At 43.8% G+C, this 26,350-nt stretch overlaps 1 protein-coding gene across 2 annotated transcripts in view; it reads left to right on the plus strand.

Moving 5' to 3' along the window:
• EXOC4 (exocyst complex component 4) overlaps positions 1-26,350 on the plus strand; it is a 663,660-nt gene that overhangs the window by 24,060 nt on the left and 613,250 nt on the right. For both annotated transcript variants that reach the window (XR_012642363.1, XM_074975764.1), the window contains exons 2-3: positions 3,236-3,425; positions 7,561-7,755. Coding sequence is in view for 1 of the 2 variants with exons in the window: in XM_074975764.1 (XP_074831865.1) it covers positions 3,236-3,425; positions 7,561-7,755 (385 nt within the window). In the remaining variant the exon portion in view is untranslated. The remainder of the gene's footprint in view (positions 1-3,235; positions 3,426-7,560; positions 7,756-26,350) is intronic.

The raw sequence follows: 26,350 nt of genomic DNA on the forward strand, positions 1-26,350 counted from the left end.
GGGGCCCAAAACTGGACACAGTATTCAAGATGTGGCCTGACCAGTGCCAAATAGAGGGGAACAACCAGTTCTATAGATCTGCTCGAAATGCTCCTCCTAATGCACCCTACTGTGCCATTAGCTGCCTTGGCTACAGGAGGGCATGCTGTTCACTCGTATCCAGCCTTTCATCCACCATGACCCCTAGGTCCCTTTCCATCGTACTGCTGCTGAGCCAGTCAGTCCCTAGCCTATTACAATGCTTGGGATTCTTCTGCCCCAGGTGCAGGACTCTACGCTTCTCCTTCTTGAACCACATCAGATTTCTTTTGGTCTAGTCCTCCGATTTATCCAGGTCACTCTGGATTCTCTCTCTACCCTCCAGTGTTTCCACCTCTCCCACTAGTTTTGTGTCATCTTGTGGTTTCTTAATACAGTCATGTGCCGCCTTCTTCATTCCATTCAGTAACCTCGGGCAAGTTGCAAAAACTGAGTTTTGCTTTTGAGAATACTGAAAATATATTAGTTCAGTCAACTTGCATTGTTTACTCTTTAGCTGATGCTAAGGTAAATCCATTAATAAATTACATAGGGAGGTTCTGTCTTTCCTTTTATGTCTCTTAGTTGGTGCTGCACTTTCAATGAATTGTAAATGTCAGCCATCAAAGTACCACAGATATATGGGGTTTGGTGTAACCCTGAGAAATCAACAAGTCCAGGGCCCTGCACCGTAGCAGGACCAAGTACAGTAAACCCTTGACATACACAGCTTCAGGTTGAACGTTACTTACTATAATGTGAGTTTAGCACAACTTGAAGCTGCTCTGTGTCTGTCAGCCTGCCTAGCTGCCCTGCAGTTGCGGGCAGCTAGGCAGGCTAAGAGCCCCTTCTGCCTGCCTTCCCCCAGTTGTGCTCGCAGGAGCCAGAAAACTGACCAGCCCACCAGAGCTGGTCAGTTTTCTGGCTCCCAGAGTGGTGGGGAGCCAGGAACCAGGGGGTAACCTGGTTCCTGTCTCCCTTCCGCTTGAGGTACTGGGAAACTGACCAGCCATGAGCTGGTCACTTTCCCAGGTCCTGCAAGCTGGGAGCTGGAAACCAGGCAGCCACCTGATTCCTGGCTACCCTCCCTTTGCAGAGCTAGTAAACTGACAAGGCAGCAGCCTTGGTCAGCTTCCTGGCTCTAGCCAGTGAAGAGGAGCTGCGAACCAGGGGCAGCCTGGCTCCAGGCTCCCCTCCACTGTTTGGAGCCGGGAAACTGACCAGCCCATAAGGGTTAGTGCAGGGGTTGGCAACGAAAATGTTGAGTCATTTTTTTCCAATTTGGTAAAAAACTCTTGTTTGAGAGCCATAGTGCATGTCAATATGAGACAGTCCTTAATAAATATTGTCAAACATTACTTTTTGTAATGCTTATTTTAAGAATAGCACGCACAACGGTCTGTAGTGTGATACAGGTTTACTGCCGGATGTTCAGAAACTTTATATATTCTATTTCTTTACACTTTGTGTGTGTTTGTGCCACTGTCTTCCTGACTTTGACCCCCAAACCTTCTCTCTCTCTCTCTCTCTGGAGTATGCTATTGGATGACAAGTCAATTTCCCCCATAACTGGTTGCATTTTCCCATTTCTGTCATTTCCGCAGATACTGTATTTAGTTTTTGTCTAGACTCCATTGGTTTAACAAGCCCAAGCAAAGAAAAATTGTACATTAGTAAAGAGCAGCAACATTGAGTGATGTGATTTATCTATCTATCTGTTCATTCCTTTTAAACCACTTGAACTGCTATTCTGAAGTATCCTGGAAAGGAATTGATGAACACTTGCATTCTTATGTGTTGGTTATTTGAATTCTTCCTATGGAGTTGAGAGTGAGGGCCATTCTGGAATTGTGTGCTGTGCATCTTAAAAGGTAGACTAAGCTTTCTGTGTAATAATCTTCCACATTTTCAATTTTGTCGAGTCACAGGCTTTAATTTTCAAAGCAGTTAGTGATTTTGGGTACCTTAGTGTGTTTTTGTTCACCACCTGAGACACCTTTAAAGAGCGTTGTTGTTTTCAGAGAGTAGATGCACAGCATTTCCTGAAAATTGTGTGTGTCAGGCTTCTCAGATTGGACACCCAGACTCACTACATGTGTTTTGGAATGTCATGCCTACTTCTTTGTCATATCCTCTGCAATTCGAATAGTTCAAAATTCTTAGTTACGTTTATAGCACTCGCACAGCACAGTGTGGGAAACTAGATAGATAAATTCTGTGGATTTACTGATAAATATATAACATTTGCTGGCAGTTCCTCCTGCTTGTGAAGATACACTCAACATGTGAGTTGCTAGCTCTCTGATAGGACAGTATAACTCTCTTCAGTGAACCAAAAATACACACATTTTCAAATGAAAATTCATACCCTTCTCTTTCTCTGGCTAGGTCACAACCTTCCCTCAGGGATCTGCTTCACTATGTTTTGCTCTCCACTTAGTGTAAAAAATGCTATTGTAAATGCCAGAATTTATACAAACAAATGTTATAGTTATGATCCGTTAAGGTCTGGCCATTGATAGTGATTATCCGTAGCTGTATTCTGATTATCTTGCTGTACATTTTTGGAAATGTCACATACATACATCAGTTCTCACTGATGCATGGCTGGGATACCTTGTCAGAAGAAAATCTCTGATTGTAAAATGTCTGGGAGAACATAGAATAGGGAATTGGGAGCTAGGAGGTCATCTCTGCTATCCCAGTTCTACTTTATTTCACCATCATGACTGGTGTCCAAGATTAATGATTGATTAATTGCAATGAGTCATAATTGTTTGTAATGATCATATGGTTTAACTGTAAGTGCCCTGCTGTATGCCTTTATCCTTCCTTATCCTATTTCCTGCCCATACTTGTGTTACACATGTAAACTCTTCTGCACAAGGGCTGTGTGTTTATGCACATTCTGTGGTGCACCTGGTGTACTTCTGGGCACTATAGGGATAACAATTAGTTATAAACGAGTGCAATACTGTTGTGTATTTGCTGATATACCTTTAACACATTAATAAAGCTCAGTAAATTGTAGTAACTAACAGATGAGCAAGAAGAACATACTTTAAACCAAAAACACTTGAAAGTAAGGAAGAACGGTCAGGGGAGTTGGAAGAACAGCATAGTAGCTGTTTTCCAACCAGTACTGTGTTTTAGATTTGAGAGTTCCTGTGCTGGTCAATGTCTTCTAAACATTGCTATTGTTGGACCTTTTTGTTAGGACTCTCTCTACCAGTGATGATGTTGAGGACAGAGAAACAGAGAAGGGCCGTTTGGAAGAAGCTTATGAAAGGTGTGACCGGGACTTGGACGAGCTTATTGTTCAGCACTACACGGAGCTCACCACAGCTATCCGCACATACCAGAGCATCACAGAGCGAATCACCAACTCGCGCAACAAGATCAAACAGGTGAAAGAACAGACAGCAGTGTGTCTGGCATCACCCTCTCTTTTCCCCCTCCCTCTGTCCCCAGCCAAAGAAGACTTCATATGTTCAAAGCTGCTTCTGCATTACATTTCCGCTTTTGCTTTTTTACCAGTCCCTTCCATATTAATATAAAATTGAAGTTTCAAGGTTTTCCTTTTATCTTCACTTCTCTATTCCTGTCTTCTTTCTATGTGATATCATTTTGTACCGAGCCATATATTCAGTTGGGAAGATGCCATTAGCTGCCAGCTTTGAAACTACCACTAGGCTTATGTAAATAAGCCACATTCTTAGCTGGTGTAAACCAGTGAGGACCTGGGCTGATTCGTGACTTGCCAAGCAGCCAATCATCCCAGTCTGTACAGCAAACCTCTCCCAAGTAGGCAGGTTCTTATGTAATGCCCATCAAGATGGTCTCTGATTGCCTATCACCTAGGTTATCTCAGAGACTTCTCAGCTGCCCACTGATCAAGTGAATATGCGTTTTAAGGCCATTCCTGAACATGGAGAAACGTAAAATCCTATGACTCCTGGTATTCCTATGTTTTGAACACCGTATATTTAATATTTATTACTGCTCTAGTAAATAACAGTGATAGTGATAGTCCTAGCATTGAGGGTTTATTCTTTGGTGTTCCCTACCCCCAGTTCTGATTATTGTCACAGATGATGAAGAATTTCCTACTCTCACAGCCCTTGTTTTTCTTCCTCCTTGAGTGATTATACCTAAGCCTTGCAAACCAGGTACATGAATAGTTGCATTGTGTGGCTAGCACTGTGGAGATCCTGACTTAAAACCTTTGAGAGCAGTGCTCCAGAAGCAATAAGCGTATGACCTTTTCGAAGTAGCACACTGACCCTTCAGGTTTTTCAAATTCATTTAGCATTTTGAAAGTGAATCAGACGTCTCTGATCCCTTCCAGGGGTAAGAGTTCATTCGAAGGATTTATTTACAGAGCTGACTCTGTGAAGGCCCAGATCAATAATCTTAAATTTGAAATAAGCTATAGCCCATTTTCACCCAGTATGCTAAGCTTTGCAGAGGTCAAAAACAATCATGTAGGGACAGTGACATTCCCATCTAAGCTAATCACTATGAGGGTTGAAGGACCTTTGGATATTTGTTTTCTGATTAGCTTCAGTCAACAGGTATCATGCGAGGCGCCAGATTTGCTAGATTCCATGTTGTCACTCTGTATTATGCTGTCAAACTTTCCATTTTAATGTTCCTCTCCTTTGTTGTTGGTGAATATTCACAAGAAATGAGAAGTCCTGTGTCTCCTTATAGACTAACAGATTTATCGGAGCATAAGCTTTCCTGGGCAAAGACCCACTTCATCAGAGGCATGTTGTGGAGATTTCAGAGGCAGGTCTGTCTTCCCCCACCTCCTACGTACACCACAACCCTAACACACCCTCCACACCCAAATATCATCTGAGGTCCTGCACCCTAATTCCCCTTCCCATCCTTGGACTCATCCTAGCGCCTGCTATATCACAATCACTTGGCCCCAGTCTTAAGCACCTTCCTTGCCCTCCAAACCTCTCACCCTAAGCCCCACCCCAAAGTCGACACTTCCAGTCTGGGCCCTTACTACTTCCAACACCTCAAACCTCTGCCCCAGCCTGGAGACCTGTCCTGCATCTTGAATTCCTCATTACTCGCCCAATACCAGAGTCTAGGGGAAGTCACCATTCTGCACACAACCTCCCCCTACTGATACTGCCGTGTGTGGTCCTAGACTTTTTTCTGTGTCTTAGTGGCCCCTGATGGGGGGAAAAACAGTTCCTCACCCTGTTGTAGGACCTTAAAGACATTATAACTTGAAAATAAATGGAGGGGCCTCGCTGAATTTGTGATTCACTGTTGTTAGTGAGAGTTATGCCTAAGTAGGAGTTGGGCCCTAACTAGTCATTATCACTGACAGCATATAACTGGTGAAAATGCTGTGTGTGAAGTGATGTTAACTCTTCTCTGATTTTTAAGGCACTTAAATGGTTTTCAATTTATTGAATGCAAGAAAAATTGGGTTATGCTGACCTTATTGCTGAAACTTCAAATAGTTGGTAGGCTTGGAGTGAGGGAAGGGTTAGATCTATAGTTCTGGCCTGTAGCTAAAGTGCAGAACTGTTCCTGATTCCTGCCATTAAGAATGTGATGGTAAAGCAAGAACTTCCTTGACAGTCTGTGAGAAATGTCTTCACATTGTAAAACAAAGTGAATGGCAGGCATTGTGCTATTTTTTTTCCCTAGCTCTACAGTTTCAGTGTAGGTATTCAGTTGAGTTTTATCCTAATGGCAATCTATTTTGACATTCTTTCAGACATCTTTATAGACAAATTCCATCACTTGCAAACAGATCTGTTGCCACCTAATCTGATTGGGGTCCCAGAGGGACCATATTGAGATTGCTCAGAGCAAAATGCAGAGAATGGGACAGACAGTCCCCCAAACTGGAGAGTATTTCTAATACACATACCCATCCAGGAACAAAATAGCTTCTGCAATACCTTAGTAATCACCCCAAACCCAGAACTACAGTTTTCTTAAAATGACCCTGCCTTGGGCTCCCTCCCTAACAGCCAGGTCAAATATGGAATATGACGACACTGAAATGTTGTTCATCATGTACACAGTTCTGTCAGTCCCAAAGGATTGCACACATTATCCAGCAGGTTAATGAATATGTTAGATCTTACTCAAATACAGGCTTACTGCCAGTTCTTATTAACTGCAATTTATTAATAAAAGGATAAAAGAGAATATTGGTTAGAAATATATAGATGCAAGTGAAATTCTTAGGTCAGTTCACAGAAGGCATCCTGAGCTCAGAATGGCAAACTGTTCTTGCAGAATTAGTACCATAGGCCAATATCGGGTGACCCAATTTGGAGCTGGGGACCTTAGTCTTGCAACTCAAACTTAAGCAGATCTGTGATAACTGGTCAGGGCCCAAAGTTATTTTGGTAGATCTGACAGCCTTTTGACAGAGGCATTTCTTAGGTGCAGCATTGTGGTGTTGATAGAGGATCGCCTATTACCTGTGTATACACAGGTAACTAGTTGTTTTTGTCAGCATAAGGTAATTATGCATTCAGGGGTTTATAGACTGACTTGACTCGACTTAAACCCTTGTACTCTGGGTGGAGCATAGGTCATCTACAAGTCTCCTTCATTTCACTCTGTTTTGGGACAAAACTTCTAGCTAGTTCATAGGTGGTTTACTACATACTTGAAAAAGAAATGTACACAATGAAATTATTACACCCTAGTTTCATCTGAATGTCAGTATTCACTTTTGATCTCTGAATCAATGGATACAGCAACTGGAAAGAACCATCTGTTTACTTATATGTCTTGTTAATCACAAACACACACCATCAGTGTTACCTCTAATTCGCTAACAGTAGAAGTTTGCATTTCAACCCTGTAGTCTGGGCACCATAACTGTGTTAGTTATGTATAAGGACTAGCTCTAATTGCCAGTTTTATACTTTTCTTGATATGTCTTTAGAGAGTGAATTTTGGTCATTTAGCTTGCTAGTTGCTTAATCCTTTCTTGTTTAATGTCACACCTGAGCTAATGATTTAACAGAGAACTTACTGTATAGTCCGTTTTCATAGAATGGAGAAACAGAGACCGGAAAGGAGGAGGGAGAAATGCCATGAGAATTTAACAGGCAGATAGAAAATGTTTACAGAGGAACAAAATAGTAGCAATTTATTTTCTTTCACTAAACAATTGGCCTCCTGTTTCGTGCCTAAATGCTGAATCAATGTTAGAAACAGCTGCAAGTAAGTCTTCAGCCCTGGTATTAAGATGAGCATGTGAGGAATCCTATTACAGCTACTCCAATAAAACAGACCCTAATAGCAAGAAGCTTGAGTTAACCCCAGCATCTATCTTCATTTCATTTCCTCTGTAGTTACTCTTATTATTTAGGTTGATTGTATGATTCTCCTGGGTCAGAGAGTAATTTTTTTTTAAAATGGAGTTGGTTATTGCCAGTTGAAATTTGTGTTAAAATGTGAGCCTTAGGGGAAGTGCTGACCATATGGGAGGCTCCAAGAGAAAGGGCATTAGATTGGCCTCATCTTCAATGTGTTCCCTTGTAGGTGAAGGAGAATCTTCTCTCATGCAAGATGCTGCTGCACTGCAAAAGAGATGAGCTGCGCAAGTTATGGATAGAAGGAATTGAGCACAAGCATGTCCTGAATTTGCTGGATGAGATAGAGAACATCAAGCAAGTTCCCCAGAAGCTGGAACAGAGCATGGCCAGCAAGCACTACCTCAATGCAACTGACATGCTGGTAAGATGTAACATCTAACATTGATGGTCATCTGCATATTAGTTCTTTCACCCTGTTCTGTCAACCTCTTTGTCTTGTTTGCTGCCCTCAGCCTTTTCCAGTGTGGACACTGGCTTTTTACTTTATCTTCTTCCCCTCTTCTCATGTCCACGTTTTCTATTGTTGAAGCTTCCTTCTTCTTTCTTTCCTTCTGTCACCATGCTCCTTATGCTGTGTTTCCTGCTCCTTTTGTAACCCAGTGATGACATTATAAGATACTTTTCTTAGTGTCATCTTTTCCCTTTCTGTTTCATCTCCTCCATGATGGCATTTTGTGTTGTCATCCCAGCCAATTGTCTTCTACCTTTAACTCTTCCTTAAACTGTCTTCTCCTAATCACTGCCTCTACCTCCTTCTCCAAGACCTTTCCAGAATTTTTTACAAAAAAAAAAAAAATTGCCTTTTGCCAGCCATAATTCCTGTCCTCTTTCTCCCATTCTATCACCCATTTCCCCTTTCTCTATCTGGCAGCTCCCCTGCTTTCTTATTCACCTTAGAGGGCAGAGGCTTCTTGCTTTACAACTCAGGTCTTTCTTTTTTGCTGTTTTCCCTCTAATTCCTTTACCTATGGCCTTGATCCCATTTATTCTCACTTCCTTTAATGCTCTCCGCTTTCTCAATCCTTATTTGAACACTCTCTCTCCTGGAGCTCATTTCCATTTAATTTATAAGCACACCTTTCATCTGCTGTCATGAGGAAATCTCCGCTCATGCACACCCTCTTCTCCAGTTGCTGTCCGATTTCCCTCTCCCTGTGTTGCCAGAAATCTGGGTCATGTTCCCTTAACTACATCACCAATCTAGATTCCACCTGCTACCAAAACTACCCTTTCTTTATCACAGAATTGTGTTGTTTCTTAAAATTTTCTTTCACCTACTGCCTTTAATATCATTATCAACACTGTTATTCTTTCTCTCTGCCAGACTTAAAACCTTAACATTACCTTTGACTCTTTCCTGCTTTGTAATCCCATCACTTCTCAAACTCCTCATGCTTCTTCGTTTTCAGTCAGTATTGCTCATCCTTCTTTCACTTTTTTTACCGTCAAAACTCACTGATTTCTGACTTTTTCTGGCCCCTCTTCTCTGTACTCTGCAAAACATGGCTGTCTGAAGTTGTCTTCCTCTCTCACATCTCATAAAATCAATTCACAGGCTTCCTGTCACTCTTTACCTTTATCTCAAGCTCCTATAGTTGGCTTTTAATGACGTACATTATCCTCCCTGTGTGCCTGACTCCTTTTTGTTTTCCCCACCTCTCCTTTCTGCTTCATTACACTCCTTCCTATCATCTCCTGGCTGTTTTCTTCCACTTGTTGCACTCTTGCCTTCATGTCTCATTCCATGCCACCCTCTACAGCTACTTTCCCAATGTTGTCTGTGTTCTCCCTTTTTAGAAAGCTTTTCTTCATGGAATCCGTTTTCAGCCATGTTCTTATTATTTTCCTCTTATTTGAATTATTGTTTTGCCTTTTGTCTACCTTATTATAAGTTATTTGAGGCAGAGAATATTTTGTAAAGCATTATGGATATTTCTGGTACTACATAAAATATTAAGCCTTCCATAATGCTTGGAAGGCACTAATAGAGCCATGACTAGAAATGCACTGATGGGTAGAATTTACTTAAATGTTGAGATTTTTTTCAGAGTCCTTGATGGAGAAAAGATGTTATTTGGGGTGGGAGGTATTCTCGTACATTCAGAAAATCTGATTAAGAAATTGCCTGTTGATTCCAATGTTGAGTGAAGAAAAAATTAATAGTAGCTATCCTATGCGTTAGTTTTAGGACTGTTTAAACTTATTAACCTGTTGGTTTTTCCCTTTTCTCTTACATTTGACCTAGTTAAGCCTGTTAAAAATCTAGGTTGTTGCTCTTTAAATAATGGTTGCTTAGCAGACCATACCCTGACTTAGCACTACTTTGTAACAGTGGTGTTCTTTCAGAAAAGAATAGACCCATTTCCACCCTATACCAAGTTGTGATCCTTTTCCTATAGGAAATGAAAGAGTAATGCTTGGTCATCAAAGTGCTTTGCAAATATTGACTAATCCTTTGACTCCTCTGTTAGTTTGTATGACCCCGGTTTCATAGATGGGAAAAGAAAATTACACGTAATTGAGCCTTGCACAAGGCCATAAAGAAAGTGAGTATTATTGCCTATTCTTTGTGTCTAGGCTGTTAGACATGTTAGTTCTTTGACTGAAGTTACCAGCTGTAATTCCTGAAGGCTCATTGTTGTAAGGAGTTACTATTTAGGTTTTAAACCAAGACTTTCAGAGAAAGTTACTATGAAAACCGTATTCCCTTATTAATCCTTTCGTCAGCAATTTCAATTCCCATTTCAAGACAAGTGCCCCTATTATATGTAAACACAGTAACTTAAGTGCATCTTGCCTATTTTAATCGACAAAAATTGATGGGCGCTCATTGGCTTTTGCCATAGTATTTTAATTTTTCCTGTTTGCCCACATGATGTTATAATCATGTGCTGGCTGAAGGATAATACCTTCCTCTCTTTATATCATCTGAATATTGTATAAAATAATTATTAAACTGTCAGGGATGCAGAATGTTTATAGCTATGCTTGTCCTTTTATTTCCCTCCTCAAGGTAAACAGCTGCTGTTGGTTTATAAAAAGTCCAAAGTGATCTGACAAGGTGCTTGTATCCCTTGCATTGAAATTGGAGAGCTGATTAATATTGTTGCCTGTGGCTTTGTGATATGTACAGTCTAAATTAGACCTTTGCAGCCTTTGTGTTAGATTGGTGCAAGCACATTAATGGCATAATTTCTGGTTGCTGCATCACATTTCTGCAGTCTGCTCTTTGTATTCCATTCACATTAATTGAAGTAATTTTGCCAGTGAAGCGTGTTTCAAACCATGCATTTAAATTGAAATTTTAATTCCCTTATTGTTTGGAAAAGATGGCTGAAGATGGCTTGTTACAGGTTTCATTATCACTCAAAACACTCCAGCTGCTAGTTCTAATGTACAATGACTGATTAATTTTGAGAAGAATTATTAATATAAAAATGACAGCTTTTTCAAAATAGCATAAGCAAGATGCAAAGGTATTTTTTTTGCTAGCTTATATTTGTATAAAGTAATTTTTTTTTAAAAATTGCTTTATCATTTCTCAGTCTAAAATTGGGGTGGTGAGCTTTGAATATCACTTATGCAACTTCTATGATAAAGCATCCCTCAAATTCATTGCAGAATTTTTTCCGAGGCAGAGAGGAGAATTTTGAGGCTGTGTACTAATTGTCAGTCACATACTCAACAAGTAACTTGTTTCAAACCTCCTTCTGAGGGTGAAGCTTGAAGGTTTTTGTTTAAGTGCTGAAGTGTACAGCTCTCACTGAAGCCCCATTTTAGGTCCTTAATTGTTTTGGTCTCCTTTTTAGATGCACATTTTTAGCAATCAATAGGTGTACAGTTGCAGAAAGGATATGTAATTGTGGCAAGCATCACCATTTATTCTTGGGGCATAACTGGGCTTATCTCTGCTAGTGATCGCAATAATATGCGTTTGAGGAGGTGATATCAGCTCTGTTGGAGGGCTGTGCTTCACACAGCATACTGTGGGCTGATGCCCAAGAGAGTGGGAGAAAATACTGGGACAAACCAGGTATTAGTGGGCAGCCGCTGGGACTCCCAACAGGGAGCCTAGAGGGAAAATGGGTGATACTAGCTAACCAGGTGGCTGCAAAAAGGATCCAGGTTGGTAGAGTGTGCGTGTGAGAGAGAGGACTTGCATGGGGCCAACACAGTAAAGGAGGCAGTTAGAAGCAAAAAGGCAATACTGAAAAACTGTGGTTCAAATCCTCCTGGGAAAATAGGCACATAAACTGGCAAATCAAGAAAGTCAAGTCAAGCGATCCTGTCAAACTCATTGTCAGGAGATGTTGTGAAGGCCTAAAATATATCTTGGGTCAAAGAAGAATTATAAATGTTTATGGAGGATAGGTCCATCAGTGGCTGCTAGCCAGAAAGCTCAGGGATTCAGCCCATGTTTTGAATGTCCCTAAACCTCTGACTGACGCAAGGTGGGATAAGGTGACCAGGGCTGGACCACTCAACAGTTGGTTGCCCTGTTCTGTTCATTCCGCCTGTAGCACTTGGCGATGGCTACAGTCAGATAACAGAATACTAGGGTACATGGACTAATGCTCTGACCCAGTATGGCCATTCTCATGTTTGTTTGAGGGAATCAGGATAGGAACTATTTGACAAACAGAGCACCTTCCCCTGTAGAGCTGGGAAGAGAATTCCTGAGTTGGCCATTCCTCCGCTGCCTGCAAATACCTGTTAAACAGTGGCAAAGTGTGCAGTTCATCCTCTTCTAGTGTTGGTACCCTATCGAGAATGGCAGACTACTGTTGCTATTGGTTAACTTTCTTAGGTCAAGTGTCAAAGGCCTATGCTGTGGCTGTAAAGGTGTCAGCCCCGCAGATGACCCCTGTGGATATCAGTTTGATGATGTGATGGAATTTGTTTATTTAGGTTTTTTAAATCTAGGGACTTAAATACTGAGTCTGGCATTTCCTAATTTTTTAGTGTGTGAATTTGCAAGCATACTATCGTTCTAACAGAATTTTTTGTGTTAAATATTTATATAGGTAACTTGTATGTTGATATAACACATTTAGTCCATAGGGATGCCAAAACACTTGATGAAGTGTACTTGTACACACTCACTTCCCTCCAGCACTAGGCACAGTTTCCGCTATGGTGGAATGTACCAGCTGTTTAATAAAGCACACTAATGTTACATAATTAGGCTAGCAGCGAGGATGTATTTCTTTTCAGCATCCAGCTTTACACTGAATGCTGTAAACCACGCCACTGTGCTCTCTGGGGGTTTGTTTTATTATACTATCTCCTTATATGGCCTACATTACCAGTGTCTCAGTACCTCACTATCATAAATGAATTTATCTTCATAGCACCCTTGGGAATTAGGAGACACTATTTGTCTCAGCCTTTCTCTGTCTCATCTGAAAAGCAAAGTGAATTGCACCAGGTCACAAAGAGTCTGCACTGGAATGGAGAACTGGATTCGCATCTTTTAGGTGTCTGTCGTGTGCCTAACCCTGGACATCATCTCTTCTATCCAGTCTGTGGAAGTTTTGCCCATCTAGATAAATTGCAGGTGGGATACAGGTTAGATTATTTTCTCATCACGTTGGTCAGAGATCTGGCCCACCCTACTAGCTCTTACCTTCTTTTCTTCAAATGCTAAGTACACCAGTGTAGGTTTTCTTGTGCCAGCAAGTGAACTTCTCTCTCCCTTTCTGCTTTCTAAGATTTCCCTTGAGACTTATTCCTACTTCTTGAAGCCAGGTCACATTGTTGCCAGTTTCAGTTCATTCTCTTGAACTGAGCTTGTGGAAATTACTGTTCTTCTTCGAGTGTCCCCGTGGGTGCTCCACATTAGGTGTCGGGCTCGCCCAGCGCCGCAGATCGGATCTTCCAAGCAGTTTCTGCCGGACCGCGCATGCGCCGGTGCGCGCCGCTCCCCCGCGCGCTCCCGGCCATGTGCGCGATCCGGTCCCCGCCAGTTCCTCTTAACCGCCGTCGGCTGCAGACGGAATCCAACTAGGCTAAGGCCAAGTAGTGTATTCAACGACTTTATCTGTTTTTTCTTAAAGTTTTTTTCAGGCACTTAGGCTACTATAAGCTAGCCGTTTGTTATTTTGTAAAAAAAAAAAAAAAAAAACAACAAGGAACAAGCTAGGAGAGGGACAGCTCAGCCAGTCCCAGTAACAAGCGCCGGAGGCCAGGAGCTAGGGCTATCAGCCCTCCTGCTAAGGCAGGCCATCGGACGGGGAAAACGGCACAAAGAAGGTGCTAAGTACCCACTTAAAAACTCAAAGACTCATCAACAATGTCCTCTTCAGGCTTTAAAAAAAAAAAAACAAGTGCTGCTTCTTGATAAGGCCCTCCAGCCAGAAGCGCCGGAGCGGCCGCAGCAGGAGGGACCCTCCGGGGCCCTTAAAAGGAAAGCTGCCTCCCTCACTCCATCAGCACAGAAACGGAGGAAAGTATCTCCAGCCCGATCCCTGCCGGCAGCAACAGCGAGCGGGACGGGAGGAGCGAGCAGCCCTCAGCCGCAGCAACAGCTGATCGGCGGCGGCACGGAGAGCCACGTGCAAGCGGCTCACCCTTCGATAATCAGCCAGCCGCCCTGCACCGCAGGCAGGGCGGCGGCTAAACAAGCGCTGGTACCACCGACCCCCGGAAAACCGGCGGTGCAGAGCGCTCAGGCACGCAGCCTGCCGGCACCGAAGGACACCGCACGTGCGGCACCGACTTCGAGTGTGCCGAGCTTGGTGCGGACGGGGCCGGGATCCCCTGTATGTCAGGGGCGGAGTTACCTCCTCAAGGGAGGGGGAAGACTGCACACAAGAGGAGGCATTGCAGCCCCTCTCCGCACAGGGCCGTGGAGTTGCTTTCTCACAGCCCTCCGCTATGTTGCAGACTCCAACTAGAAGGCAGGGGTCCCCCCCCCCCTGGCCTACCCGGAGCCCCCTTCTCCATTTCTGCAACCAGCCTCACCCTGGCTGGGACCACCTCCACCCTTCCTGGGATTTGAACCGCTGGACTATTAGGCAAAGTCGCTCTCTCCGGGGTCTCGACGGTCTCCCTCCCCCAGACGCACAGGGTATGCACCAAGGGAGTGGTCTAGGTCACCTTCCCAAGACCAGTGCTTATACTGCCATGGTTGCCCCTACCACGCAGGGCATAGACACCATCGGCAATCTACTAGGGAAAGATCCCTACGAACGATCTCGTACCCCCGAGGGCAATTGCGACCGGGGACAGAGACTTAAGCATCTCAGGGGGGACTGGTTATGGAACCCCGAGATTTTCCTCGCACACCTCTAGTGAGAGGGTGTACCATCATCAGCAGGAACCGGAAGGGTCCAGAGAGACGTACCCCAGCGGTTCCTCGCTTTCCTCCCCGGATGAGGCTACGGCCCCGGGGGGCGTCCATCCTCCGGACGATCTCAAACAGTTCTAAGAGCTGTTTTACGAGGGTGGCCTTCACGCAAGGCTTCCAGACGGCAAAGGTGCAAGAGCAACACCATAAGCTCCTCAAAAATCTGAGACCTCCGGCCTCCTCCAAAATAGCAATACCGCTGATGACGCAATCTTGGAGTCTGCCACTATGATATGGCAGACTCCTGCGACTATTCCGCCTGTCCACAAAAGAGCGGGGGAAAAAAAAAAAAAAATACTTCGTGCCCACGAAGGGCATGGAGTTCCTGTTCAGCCACCCACAACCAAATTCTTTGGTGGTGGAGTCGTCGCAACGTGGGGGAATAGACAAACATGCCAAAAAGCTAGAGCTGTTGGGCAGAAAGGTCTACTCCTCCTCCACGCTACTGTTGCCAATGGCAAATTACGCAGCGCATCTAGCGAACCATAATTTCGACAACCACATTAGGTTGACCTCCCTCATGGACTCGCTTCCAGAGGGCACGAAACCAGTGCTCAAGGCCATCATCCGACCATTTTATAACCAGTGGCAAAGGATCACCACAGACACATGGGTGCTGGAGATCATAGCCACGGGGTACGCCATCCCCTCCCAGTTGCTCCCACCGCCATGACCTCCACCCGGGGCCCCACCTCCAGGAGACCTCCCATGTAGCGAGGCTCAAGCAGGAGGTAGACCATCTCATGCTCGTAGGGGCAGTGGAAAGAGTGCCGGAGCAACTGCAAGGGAGAGGGTTCTACTCGAGGTACTTCCTCACGGGGAGGCCCATCTTAGATTTTCGAGGCCTCACCGGTACCTGCGCAAGCAACGTTTTCGGATGATCACAAACGCCTCCATCCTTACGGCACTAGACGATGGAGATTGGTTCGCAGCCCTCGACTTACAAGGTCCTACCGTTTGGGCTCTCCTCAGCCCCCAGAGTCTTCACCAAGACCTTGGCAGTGGTGTCAGCCTACCTGCACAGACAGGGGGTATTTATATTCCAGTATCTGAATGACTGCCTACTCAAAGGGGCCTCGAAGGAGGAGGTACTACGCATAATATGTGTCACAGCAGGCACGTTCTCTTCGCTCGGCCTGCTTATCAATCTGACAAAATCAAAGACAGACCCCACACAGGACATAGAGTTCGTAGGGGCACGCATAAATTCTATTACAGCGAGGGCGTATCTACCAGAGACTCGCTTTCGGGCCATCGGCTCCCTCGCGCAAGGCTTCACCTTCAGCCCTATGGTGCCGGTTCTGATGTGCTTACAGCCGCTGGGCCACATGGCAGCAGCGACGTTTCGTAGAACAGAACGCCAGGTTACACATGCGCAGCATGCAGCATTGGCTGGCGAGCGTATACAAACCGGCAGCACACAGTTCACAGGATGGCGTCGCCCACAACGGAGGTGCGCAAATCCCTGCAATGGTGGGTAAACCCCGAGAACCTGCTAACAAGGGTACCCTTCCACCAACCACACGTATTGGTTTTTCTTACTACAGATGCCCCCCTCATAGGGTGGGGAGCACACATGGGCGAAGAGGTGACGCAAGGGCTGTGGTCCTCTATGGAGCAGTCACTGCACACAAATATACTGGAGTTCAAAGCAGTGTTCCACGCCTGCAGACACTTTTGAGACCAACTGAAAGGCAAGGTAGTCGGGATCAGTACAGACGATACCTCCACCATGTTTTATATAAATCGGCAAGGAGGAGCTCGGTCCCGTGCCTTATGTGTAGAAGCAGTCCGGTTGTGGAACTGCTGCATCGCCAACAATGTAACCTTGAAAGCCTCGTACTTACCAGGCGCTCGCAATGTTTAGGCAGACCAGCTGAGCAGGCGTTTCGCACTCACGCACGAGTGGCAGATCCGTCCCGATCTGCTGCAACCGATTTTTCCACGCATGGGGTTTTTCCCCAGATAGACCCTGTTTGCTACTCAGCACAACAAGAAGTGCCCACGATTCTGCTCCACGGCAGGACTGGGACGGGGGTCCCTGAGGGATGCCTTCGCGATCTCATGGAGGGGCCCCCTGCTTTACGCTTTCCCTCCCACAGTGCTCATCCACAAAGTGTTGCAGAAAGCCAGGAGGGAAGGAACCTGAATGATCCCGATAGTCCCAACGTGGGATCGACAGCAATGGTTCCCCCTATTCCTGCGCATGTCGGACCGGCCACTGAGGTCCCCTCCGGTGGCGCGGGATCTGCTCACGCAAGCCCAGGGGTCCATAGTGCATCCGCACCCCCAAAGCCTGTGACTACAAACGTGGTTAATCCATGGCTCAGCTCCCTAGAGAACACATGTACGGAGGAAGTGCAGCAAGTCCTAGAAAGTAGCAGGAGGACTTCCACCAGGAAGACCTTCAAGCAGAAATGGACTCGCTTTACGGCATGGTGTTCTACCAAACAGCTAGCCCCCTTTCGGTGCCTATGGCTGTGATATTAGAGTATTTACTGGACCTCAAGAGAGGAGGACTCTCGCTATCCTCGTTTCAGGTCCACCTGGCCGCCATTTTGGTGTTCAGACACGAAGAGGAAGGGCACACGGTGTTCGCCCATCCCATGGTTACCAGGTTCTTCAAAGGGCTGGTAAGCCTATACCCCCCTCAGAAACCGCTTCCACCTCTGTGGAACTCGGACCTGGTGCTTAATGCGAAAGGGGACCACCGTTTGAGCCTTTGGCCACGGTTTCCCTCCGCCTCCTTATGATGAAGACGACCTTTCTTCTCGCAATCACGTCAGCTCGCAGGGTGAGCGAGCTTGAGGCAGTTATGGCAACGCCGCCCTGCGCTGTTTTTCCAAGGAGGCGGTAACCATACGGCTGCATCCAGCCTTTGTTCCTAAAGTTTTTTTCTGAGTTTCATACTAACGAACCTATTGTTTACTCTTGTTTATCCAAAGCCTCATAACTCTAACAAAGAGGCGCGCCTACACCTCCTGGACGTGAGCAGGCGCTAGCCTTCTATATGGACAGGACCAAGTCCTTCCGGAGAACGGATAGGCTCCTAGTCTCTATCGCTCCCAAATCAAAAGGAGAATGTCTCTCTTCGCAGAGAATCTCTAAGCACATCGTATCTTGCATAAAAATGTGCTACAAACTCAAAAAGACTCCTTTACTGGCCACGCCCAGGGCTCATTCCACTAGGGCGGTGGCAGCATCAATAGCCTTTTTTTCAAGGGCGTTGCGCTAAAAGACATTTGCAGAGTGGCGACCTGGTCATCCTGTGACACCTTCGCCAAACATTACGCCCTTCACAGGGTATTCCAAGAGGATACCCGTCTCTCGGCAGCGGTCCTCTCGGGGACAAGCTGCACATAATCCGATTACCCACCTCCTATCTTGGGTTACTGCTGGGTAGTCACCTAATGTGGAGCACCCACGGGGACACTCGAAGAAGAAAGAAAGGTTACTCACCGTAGTAACGGTGGTTCTTTGAGATGTGTCCCCGTGGGTGCTCCGCTACCCGCCCATCCTCCCCGCTCCGGATCTCTGTTTAGTGTTTTGCAGGAGCATCCGAGGCGGTTGGTCAAGGAACTGGCGGGGACCGGATCGCGCACATGGCCGGGAGCGCGTGGGGGAGCGGCGCGCACCGGCGCATGCGCGGTCCGGCAGAAACTGCTTGGAAGATCCGATCTGCGGCGCCGGGCGAGCCCGACACCTAATGTGGAGCACCCACGGGGACACATCTCGAAGAACCACCGTTACTACGGTGAGTAACCTTTCTTTAGTTGTTGTGTAGCATCATTCTGCCAGAACATGGTTGCCCTGAGTAAAAGCTCTGGGTGGTTATAAAGTGTCCCTTTAGAAATCCTAGGTAGTAAACAAGCATTTGTTGGTATTAATATCTCACATAATTAAGATTTGAAAACATTCAACACATTTGTTACTGTTTATATACTTGTTCACCATCTGCATTTCTCTCATCTTGGGCAATGAAGATCAGTAAAGGCAGTTTTTCATCCATTTTGCTTTCTGTATTTTCCTGCTACAGTGTTTCACTTCCTAACATTTCAGCAGAATTTGTTTTAAAACAAATCTTTTCACTGAAGTTTAAAAAAGTCTGTTTGTCCTACCTTTTATAAAAGCTGTTTTGTTTGTTTTAAATTAAGCTTAGGGCCATACTTAAATGTTATCTCCTTTTAAATAACTCAAACAATAATAGTACTTCCAACATTTTTCTGCAGAGGTCATTACATGGTCTAACACATCTCTCCATTGGGATGTTGCCTTGATCAAATAGCCAGAAATCTGTTTTAAAAAAAGGAACATGTGAAATTTACATCCCAGTGGTTTTTATTTCATGTTGGTGGACACGTCGATAGAAGCATTAAGACAAAAAAGCAGACAAAATCCCTGCTGGCTCTTTTTGTTGAAATAACTCATTCATGATCATTTAACTTATTGGCATGTCTGATTATTTCTGTCATTGGTGATAGGTGTAGGATGTGACTGGGGAGAGAAAGGAAACAGGTTTCCTTATATTTAGTGTAGCAAACTTGGTGAGAGCATACATTAGCGATTTTGCATATGAATATGGGAGTAATGAGTTCTTATCCTTGTTTGTTAGTTGTATTACCTTTGCATCTAGTCATTCTACAGCTGTGTCTATACAAGACATAGAAGTCGACCGTCAATATGCAATTTTAGCTACACCAATTTCGTAGCTAAGAGTGATTCATCAGCAGTCGACTTCCATGTCTGTCCACGTGGCAGAAGATTGATGGGAGTGTTTCTTCCATCAACCTTGCTTACTCCTCACCTCTCACAAGGAGTACAGGAGTTGACATTGACCACTGGAAGCATCATTGCATGCACGCACGCAATGAAACCCAGGAAGATTGACCCTCAATGGGTTAATCTTCTGCTGTAATATGACTCTAGCCTACTGGTGGAACAGAACTTCATTGGGATAGGTTCTGTGAAAACACAAAACAAAAAAGACAGTACCTGCCCCGAGGAGCTTATAACTGAAGTATATGTCTAGCCCTGGTTCTGCTACTGGTTTACTAAACAGACCACTTAAAATTCTGTATATCCACATGCTAAATAGGCATATTATTAATTCTTACATGTTTTTTGTATTTTGTTTATGTCAAATGGGTAATATAAAGCTTTATTAATTAGATTTGGGAGGGTGCTTTAAGTTCCTTAGAAAAGGCGTTCATGCTAAATAGCAAGTAGTAGAACTGAGCTGGAAAGAAGTTGGTTTTTTTTTGTGTTTTTCTGTAGTTCAGTTTTCTGATCCTCTTTCAGTTTTTTTTTTTAATTTGCTGTAATAGATTTAAAGATATCTGAAAGTAGAAATTCATAAGTGGAGTCTTTTTTTGTGTTTGTAACATCTTATCAATAACTTCATCTCTTTCCTTTTCTCCTGTGAATTCCATTATCTGAGGGAGTCTGTTGCATTAAACTGTTAGTGCCTAATATTGCCTCATTTGCATTGACATATGCTTGACCTTTCACCTCTCCTGCTCTCTTAGTTAATGCACCAACAAGCTCTGATATCTCTCTGGAGTATTGCCATTTGGGTGCTAGTCCAACTAATAACAACCATTCATTTAAGCTGACAAAGGTTTATTAAATAAAAGACGTGTAGTAATAAAGGTGTAAAGGAGATAGCTAGTATACTGTTTTTACTTGTGAGTCTGCTGAAGCTACATGATAGCTGCTGGATTTCCTATGGAAGTGGAGGCACCAAGACAGTTGTGATCAATTCTTCAGTGTAGAAATGAGGGTTCTGTACACTTAATTCAATCTCCGCTGATTATAAGGTAGACACAGGAGGAAAAATACAGATTTTTGCTTCATCAGCCCCGTCTATCTAATGCATATGCTGTGCAAACTGCAGATAGTATTGTGGTTTACATTTCTATCCTTTCAATACACAGGATTCATACCACATCTTAAGTCTTTCACCAAGAAGCTTCAGTTTACCAAGGAACAATTCAGTGATGTCTCTGTTTTCAATTCATCAAGAAAAAAACCAAACATATTTCTAGCCAGCATCATCCATTATATAATTGAATGAAAATTCTTCATTTACTGTTGGAATCTCTGGTAGTTTTTATTAAGCTAACTTATCAAGCCTGTTTTGTAACATTATTAGCCACTTACATTTCTCTTATAATGCAACTGTAGTGAAATGTTTTTTTTTAAGTAATCACTGCTGCTTCAATTATTTCTCTTTTATTCTGAATCTCACAATCATAGTTCTGTCCCTAGTAAATGATGGAACGCATTCTGAGAGAGAAAAATCACTGAAGTTCTAGAGCATAATGTAAAAATACAAAGCATATATCTTGCCAGATACACTTGCTTGCATATTAAAAGTAGAACTGTAAAGTTAGTAGGCAAAGGGAAAAAGAAATACACTGCTATTGATTTGTTTCACCAAAGTACATATGAGCTACAGACATGGGTCAGAACTTCATTGTGCTAGAGACTGCACAAACGCAGAACAAAAATACTATCTTTGCCCTGAGGAGCTTTTTAAGACTTGGTCTACGCTAGCCCTTACGGTCAACTGCCAGTACACAATTCTGGTTATGGCAGTTGTGTAACTAGAATCGACATATCTGCAGTTGACTGTAAGGTCTGTCCTCACTGTGGGAGGTTGAGGGCAGCGTTTTTCAAGTCGACCTCCCTTACTCCTCGCAAAAGCAATAGCCAGGAGTATAGGGGGTTGACTGCTGACCCCAGAGAGATTGATTTTGTGCGTCTTTACCAGGTGTGTGAAAATGGACTCTGGAAGATTGACCCTGAATGGGTCAGTCTCCCTGTTAGTATAGACAAGCCCTCAGTAATGAATAGGTAGATGGCAGAATACAAGGAAACAATATTGGCCAAAATGACAAGCCATGGTCCAAGCAAACCAGCAGCCTATTTGTCGTCAAGTCTTTTGGAGACGTCATGAAAATTAGGAGTTTTATGCAGGGATTTGTCAGAGGGTAAAGAAGTAGTATTTTTGGTTGTTTAAAGGGAGTTCCTCCAAAGCAGGAGAGGCAGCTTGTGAAAAAGTTATGCTGATTTGAAAATGTGAAAATGCCTATCTCTCTCACATACTTATTGGCCCATTGGAAGTGAGAGTGGAAATTTGAATACCTAATGAGAGATTAGAGGTAGGGTAGGCCACGAAGGAAATAGTGAGAGAGGCTATTGATGATGATGATGATGATGATGATAGGCCATGAAGGACTTTGAAAGTCAAAACAAGAAGTTTGTGTTTGATGCTGTAGAGAAGGGGGGGCCCAAGTGTAATCTAGGCTATGCCTACAGTATAAGATAATTCAAATTTAAGGCAGTTAGCCTGATATTACGACATCACTCTCCTCACTGTGCATACTATTAGCTCAATTTAGGGAGCACTAATATCGATGTCACATCATTGAAAGTGGCTGGGTATAGCGTCAAGTTTGAATTTAAAAGTCCAAATGAAGGCCAGTGTGGAAGCGCCTTGTCTTAAAATCAAATTCGTTAGCCTCCAGATGTGTCCCGTATGTATCCCACAGTACTCCACTCTGGCCATTTCTAGCTCCTCTGCTCTCCAGGTAAGCAGAAGTTAGGTAACAAGAAGCCCATGAATTTGAATTCAGCACCAGGAAGCCCATAGCTGTGAGGTCATGTTTGTATGAGAGGCTGAGAAACTTCTGTCTTTCTATGCTGTTGCCTGGGGGGACTGCTTCAACTGGTCTCCCACCCTCACAAAAATATTTTCAGGGGCTTGCTGCTGCTGGGGGAAAGTCTTCCCCAGAGGCTAAGATTTTTGAGGGCTTGCTGCCACATGGGGGACGATGTCAACTGGATCTGCAGCCACAGATCCCACATCCCCCTGCTGAAAAAACGTTTTGGGGGCTTGTAGCCACCATGGGGACCATTTCAGCTGGCACCCATAGTCCCCACCTCCCCCAGCCCAACTCTGTTGTTCTGTGATTCTATGAACTGGCCCATCATCCTCTGATCCACCCAACGTTCCCCCTACTCATGGGATGGTGCGGTCTGGCACCCTGACAGTTAATCAGTGCTGCCTCCCTCACCTGAGCACCACCACTTGCTGACATGTGGACAACTCTGTGTAGTATAATGGGAAGTCTAAAATCTTTTCCTAACCTTTTCTATCCTTTCTTCGAGCTTTGCACCCCTTAACACAGGGAAGAGTGGGTGAAGGGCCTGTTGAGAAGACACAGACTGCTGGGTGATCCCAAGGCACAAAAAGCTTGCCTCACAAAATCTTTTTTCAAAACCTTTACTATCCTGCTTTTATAGAGCAGGAAAGCAGTAGTTCCTCTCTTGTCCCTGGACTTCAGCATCCTGGTGCTTCCAATCTCAGGCATGCCATGATAGAGAGGCATTGCTGAATAACGAGGAGTTCAATAGGAACTAATTTGGGGGCTGGTGGAACTGAAGAAAGATTTGAAAGGGCTAAAAGTTTGTAGCTGGAGTAATGGCTTATGTTAGACACAGATCTTAAAATATTTGTAAAATTGTGGCAGAAAACCAGTGAGTTTAAGATTGGGGGTACGTATATGGGTACTAACAGGATAAGAAGGAAGAGAAAATTTTAAATTGAAAATAAAGCAAAACATCCTGTTGGTGAGATCTTAATATTCTCTAAAGGGAAGTGGAGTAGTGCCATAATGGGACATTTCAGACTAGAAATATTGTAGCAATATAAACAGTCCTGCATTAGTAGGCAGATTAGATAACATGCCAGTAGCACTGTTTGGGCTCTAATTTCTTTGATACTATGAAGTTGGTAGGCTCTATTCCAAAGCTCCTGTAACCTGTTCCTTAATTCTTAGAAAGTAGAAAAATGGTCTGCAATGGTCTTTTTAGGCGACTTTTCAAAGACTGAGCTGCTCGCCTTCCTCTTTTTTCTTAACCAGTAGGCGCCCTCCTTGCCACTGTTGTCTGATGTGTTGGTCATTGTCTCTATAACGGTGGCTGCATTTCAGTTGTGCTATCTGGTTTTAAAGCTCTCTGGGAGGCTTTGATAAAAGGTGCTGTACACATGCAAAGTATTATATATTTGTTGATCAGCACAGCATGTTAATAATCAGTTTACAGTACTTTGTTTCCCCTTTTCATCAACCTGCTGTTTTAACACTGTCTGCTTGAATTAAGATGAAGACATTTCATTCTCCCTTCTTTTGCATGCCTAAGCATTGCCTCCTGTTGTAAGTTCATGTTCCAGTTATTTCAGGCATTAGTCTTGATTCGTTCCTTCCCCTTTTTGTCTGCATGTGGCAATTTCCATTAGGTTTTTCTCCCAGGATGACTTTAACTGTTGTCCTTGATTTGAGGAGTGTATATATCCCCATGGCCATGTCTATACTAGCCCCAAACTTCGAAATGGCCATGCAAATGGCCATTTTGAAGTTTACTAATGTAGCACTGAAATACATATTCAGCACCTCATTAGCATGTGGGCGGCCGTGGCACTTCGAAATTCACGTGGCTCGTCCCGATGGGGCTCCTTTTCGAAAGGACCCCGCCGACTTCGAAGTCCCCTTATTCCTGTGAGCAGATGGGAATATGGGGACTTCGAAGTAGGTGGGGTCCTTTCGAAAAGGAGCCCCGTTGGGACGAGCTGCGCGGCAGCGAGTCGCGTCAATTTCAAAGTGCCGCGGTCGCTCGCATGCTAATGAAGTGTTGAATATGTATTTCAGCGCTTCATTAGTAAACTTTGAATGGCCATTTACATGGCCATTTCGAAGTTTGGGGCTAGTGTAGACACGGCCCATATGTGATTAAGCTAATTACAACCATATTACATGTACTCAGCCACTATTAATTAAATAGAACACCACATCATTAAGGGTTAATTTGGAGACAGGCTTTCAGAAGCAAGGTTATAACTACTGGTAGTTTTTTATTATCAGTATGAGAGGAACGAGGAAAAAGTAAATAGAGATTGCAGGAGGAGAAGTGGATGGACAGCCTTGAGTTTGACATCTCTTATATTAAAAGTTTATTGAAAGGTAGGAAAAGTGATGATGTAGTATGGGTCAGTATGACCTATATGTTGGTTTTCTATAAAATATTTAGGTAATAGAACCTACTTTGAGGGCTAGTCCTCTGGAGCTATTCAGGGAGAAAAAGATTGTTCAGGATAACTTTGTTTTGACAAAGAGGTATTTGGCCAGCACTAATTTGTTGATTCTTCAAAACCATCTCAGAACATAAGTAAATGTCTGGGATATTGTAAAACTATTGCTTAGATTTGTGTGCACTTGAATCTAATAAAAAGCAGTGGTAGAAAAAAAGCATGCTAACTTGCATTTAATCCAGAATCATAAAGTTCCTGTTCATTTATATCCAATACCACCAAGATCAGAATAGCTGGTCACAGTGGGATTAGAAGTAGTAGCATTCAGGCACACGAGTGAGCTCTGCTAGCCTCAGCCATTTGTTCCCCATCCCACCCTTCCACTCAGCATCATGACATCTAATCCTGCAGTTCCATTTTTGAGAATTTTACTCGCAACCTGAAATTGCACCTGGTTTTTGCATCCATCCTGTGCATAGGAAGAGCTTGAGAATCACTTAACTGGCATGGGGCTACTCATGCATATTCCATAACTTGACAGGCTTGTGTGCTTTGCTGAATCAGGGCCATCATTAAACTGCTATCCATATTTTCCCTTTTCTTGTCTGACTGCAAAGATCTCAGCAGTGAGAGACTATCTGGGCCCATCCACCTTTTCTTGCTGACTTTGGCAACCATTATAGATCAGACCCCCACTGTTGCAAGTCAGGTATAAATAGACTTCAGTGAAGCTGTGCCAGTTTATATCTGGCAGTACACATTTAAACCCTCTCTTAGTCATTTTACTTTCCTGTCTCCTATGAAATTGAATTTCTTGTTTGTTTGGTTTTGAAATCAATTCTCTCACTTTTAAATGTCAGCCTTGTCTTTATTCATACCAGTGGGCAGTTAAAACCATCTAGGTTGCTGATATTTTTTGCCCTGTTGTCCAGAGTATTCAGATACCTTTTTGCTTTGTAATATATTATTGTATTTGCTTTTTTTCTTTTTCTTGAGCTAGTGCATTTTTGTACTTTCTGTCGTCTTTCCAATATATCTTTCCTCCATGTTCTCATGCCCAGCGATTGCTCTTTATTTGTGTACCAACAGGCCTCCAAACTGTGAATAGGCTTGTGTCCCAAATTAAAAACTGTGTTCATTCCCTATTCACATTCTGGCCATCCATTATTTATTTGTTGTCTTGCCCATGGAAGCACCAAGTGAACAGTCCCCAAGCTCAGATTCTGATAGACTGAGAGGTCCCAGTCCCTGGAAGTTCATCAGGCATATAAGTTGGAAAACTAATATTTGGTCCTTTTATAACAGTTGTTTTTAAGCTTATTAGGCAGTGTTTATTATTATTATTCCAAATAATGTAAGGTTTATTATTCCAAATAATGTAATGAGGTTTTGAAACTGTGGTGTATGCCCACTAGATGTGGAGGCATGAAGGAATACTGGTGTGCACGAGTGGCTTGGGCTAGCCATATGGCAGAGGTCAGGGGGACAGTGCCATCTCCACCCCTTACTCATGTTAGC

The sequence above is a fragment of the Carettochelys insculpta genome, chromosome 1 (genome assembly GCF_033958435.1).
Source record: "Carettochelys insculpta isolate YL-2023 chromosome 1, ASM3395843v1, whole genome shotgun sequence".
In the NCBI taxonomy this organism is placed as follows: Eukaryota; Metazoa; Chordata; order Testudines; family Carettochelyidae; genus Carettochelys; species Carettochelys insculpta.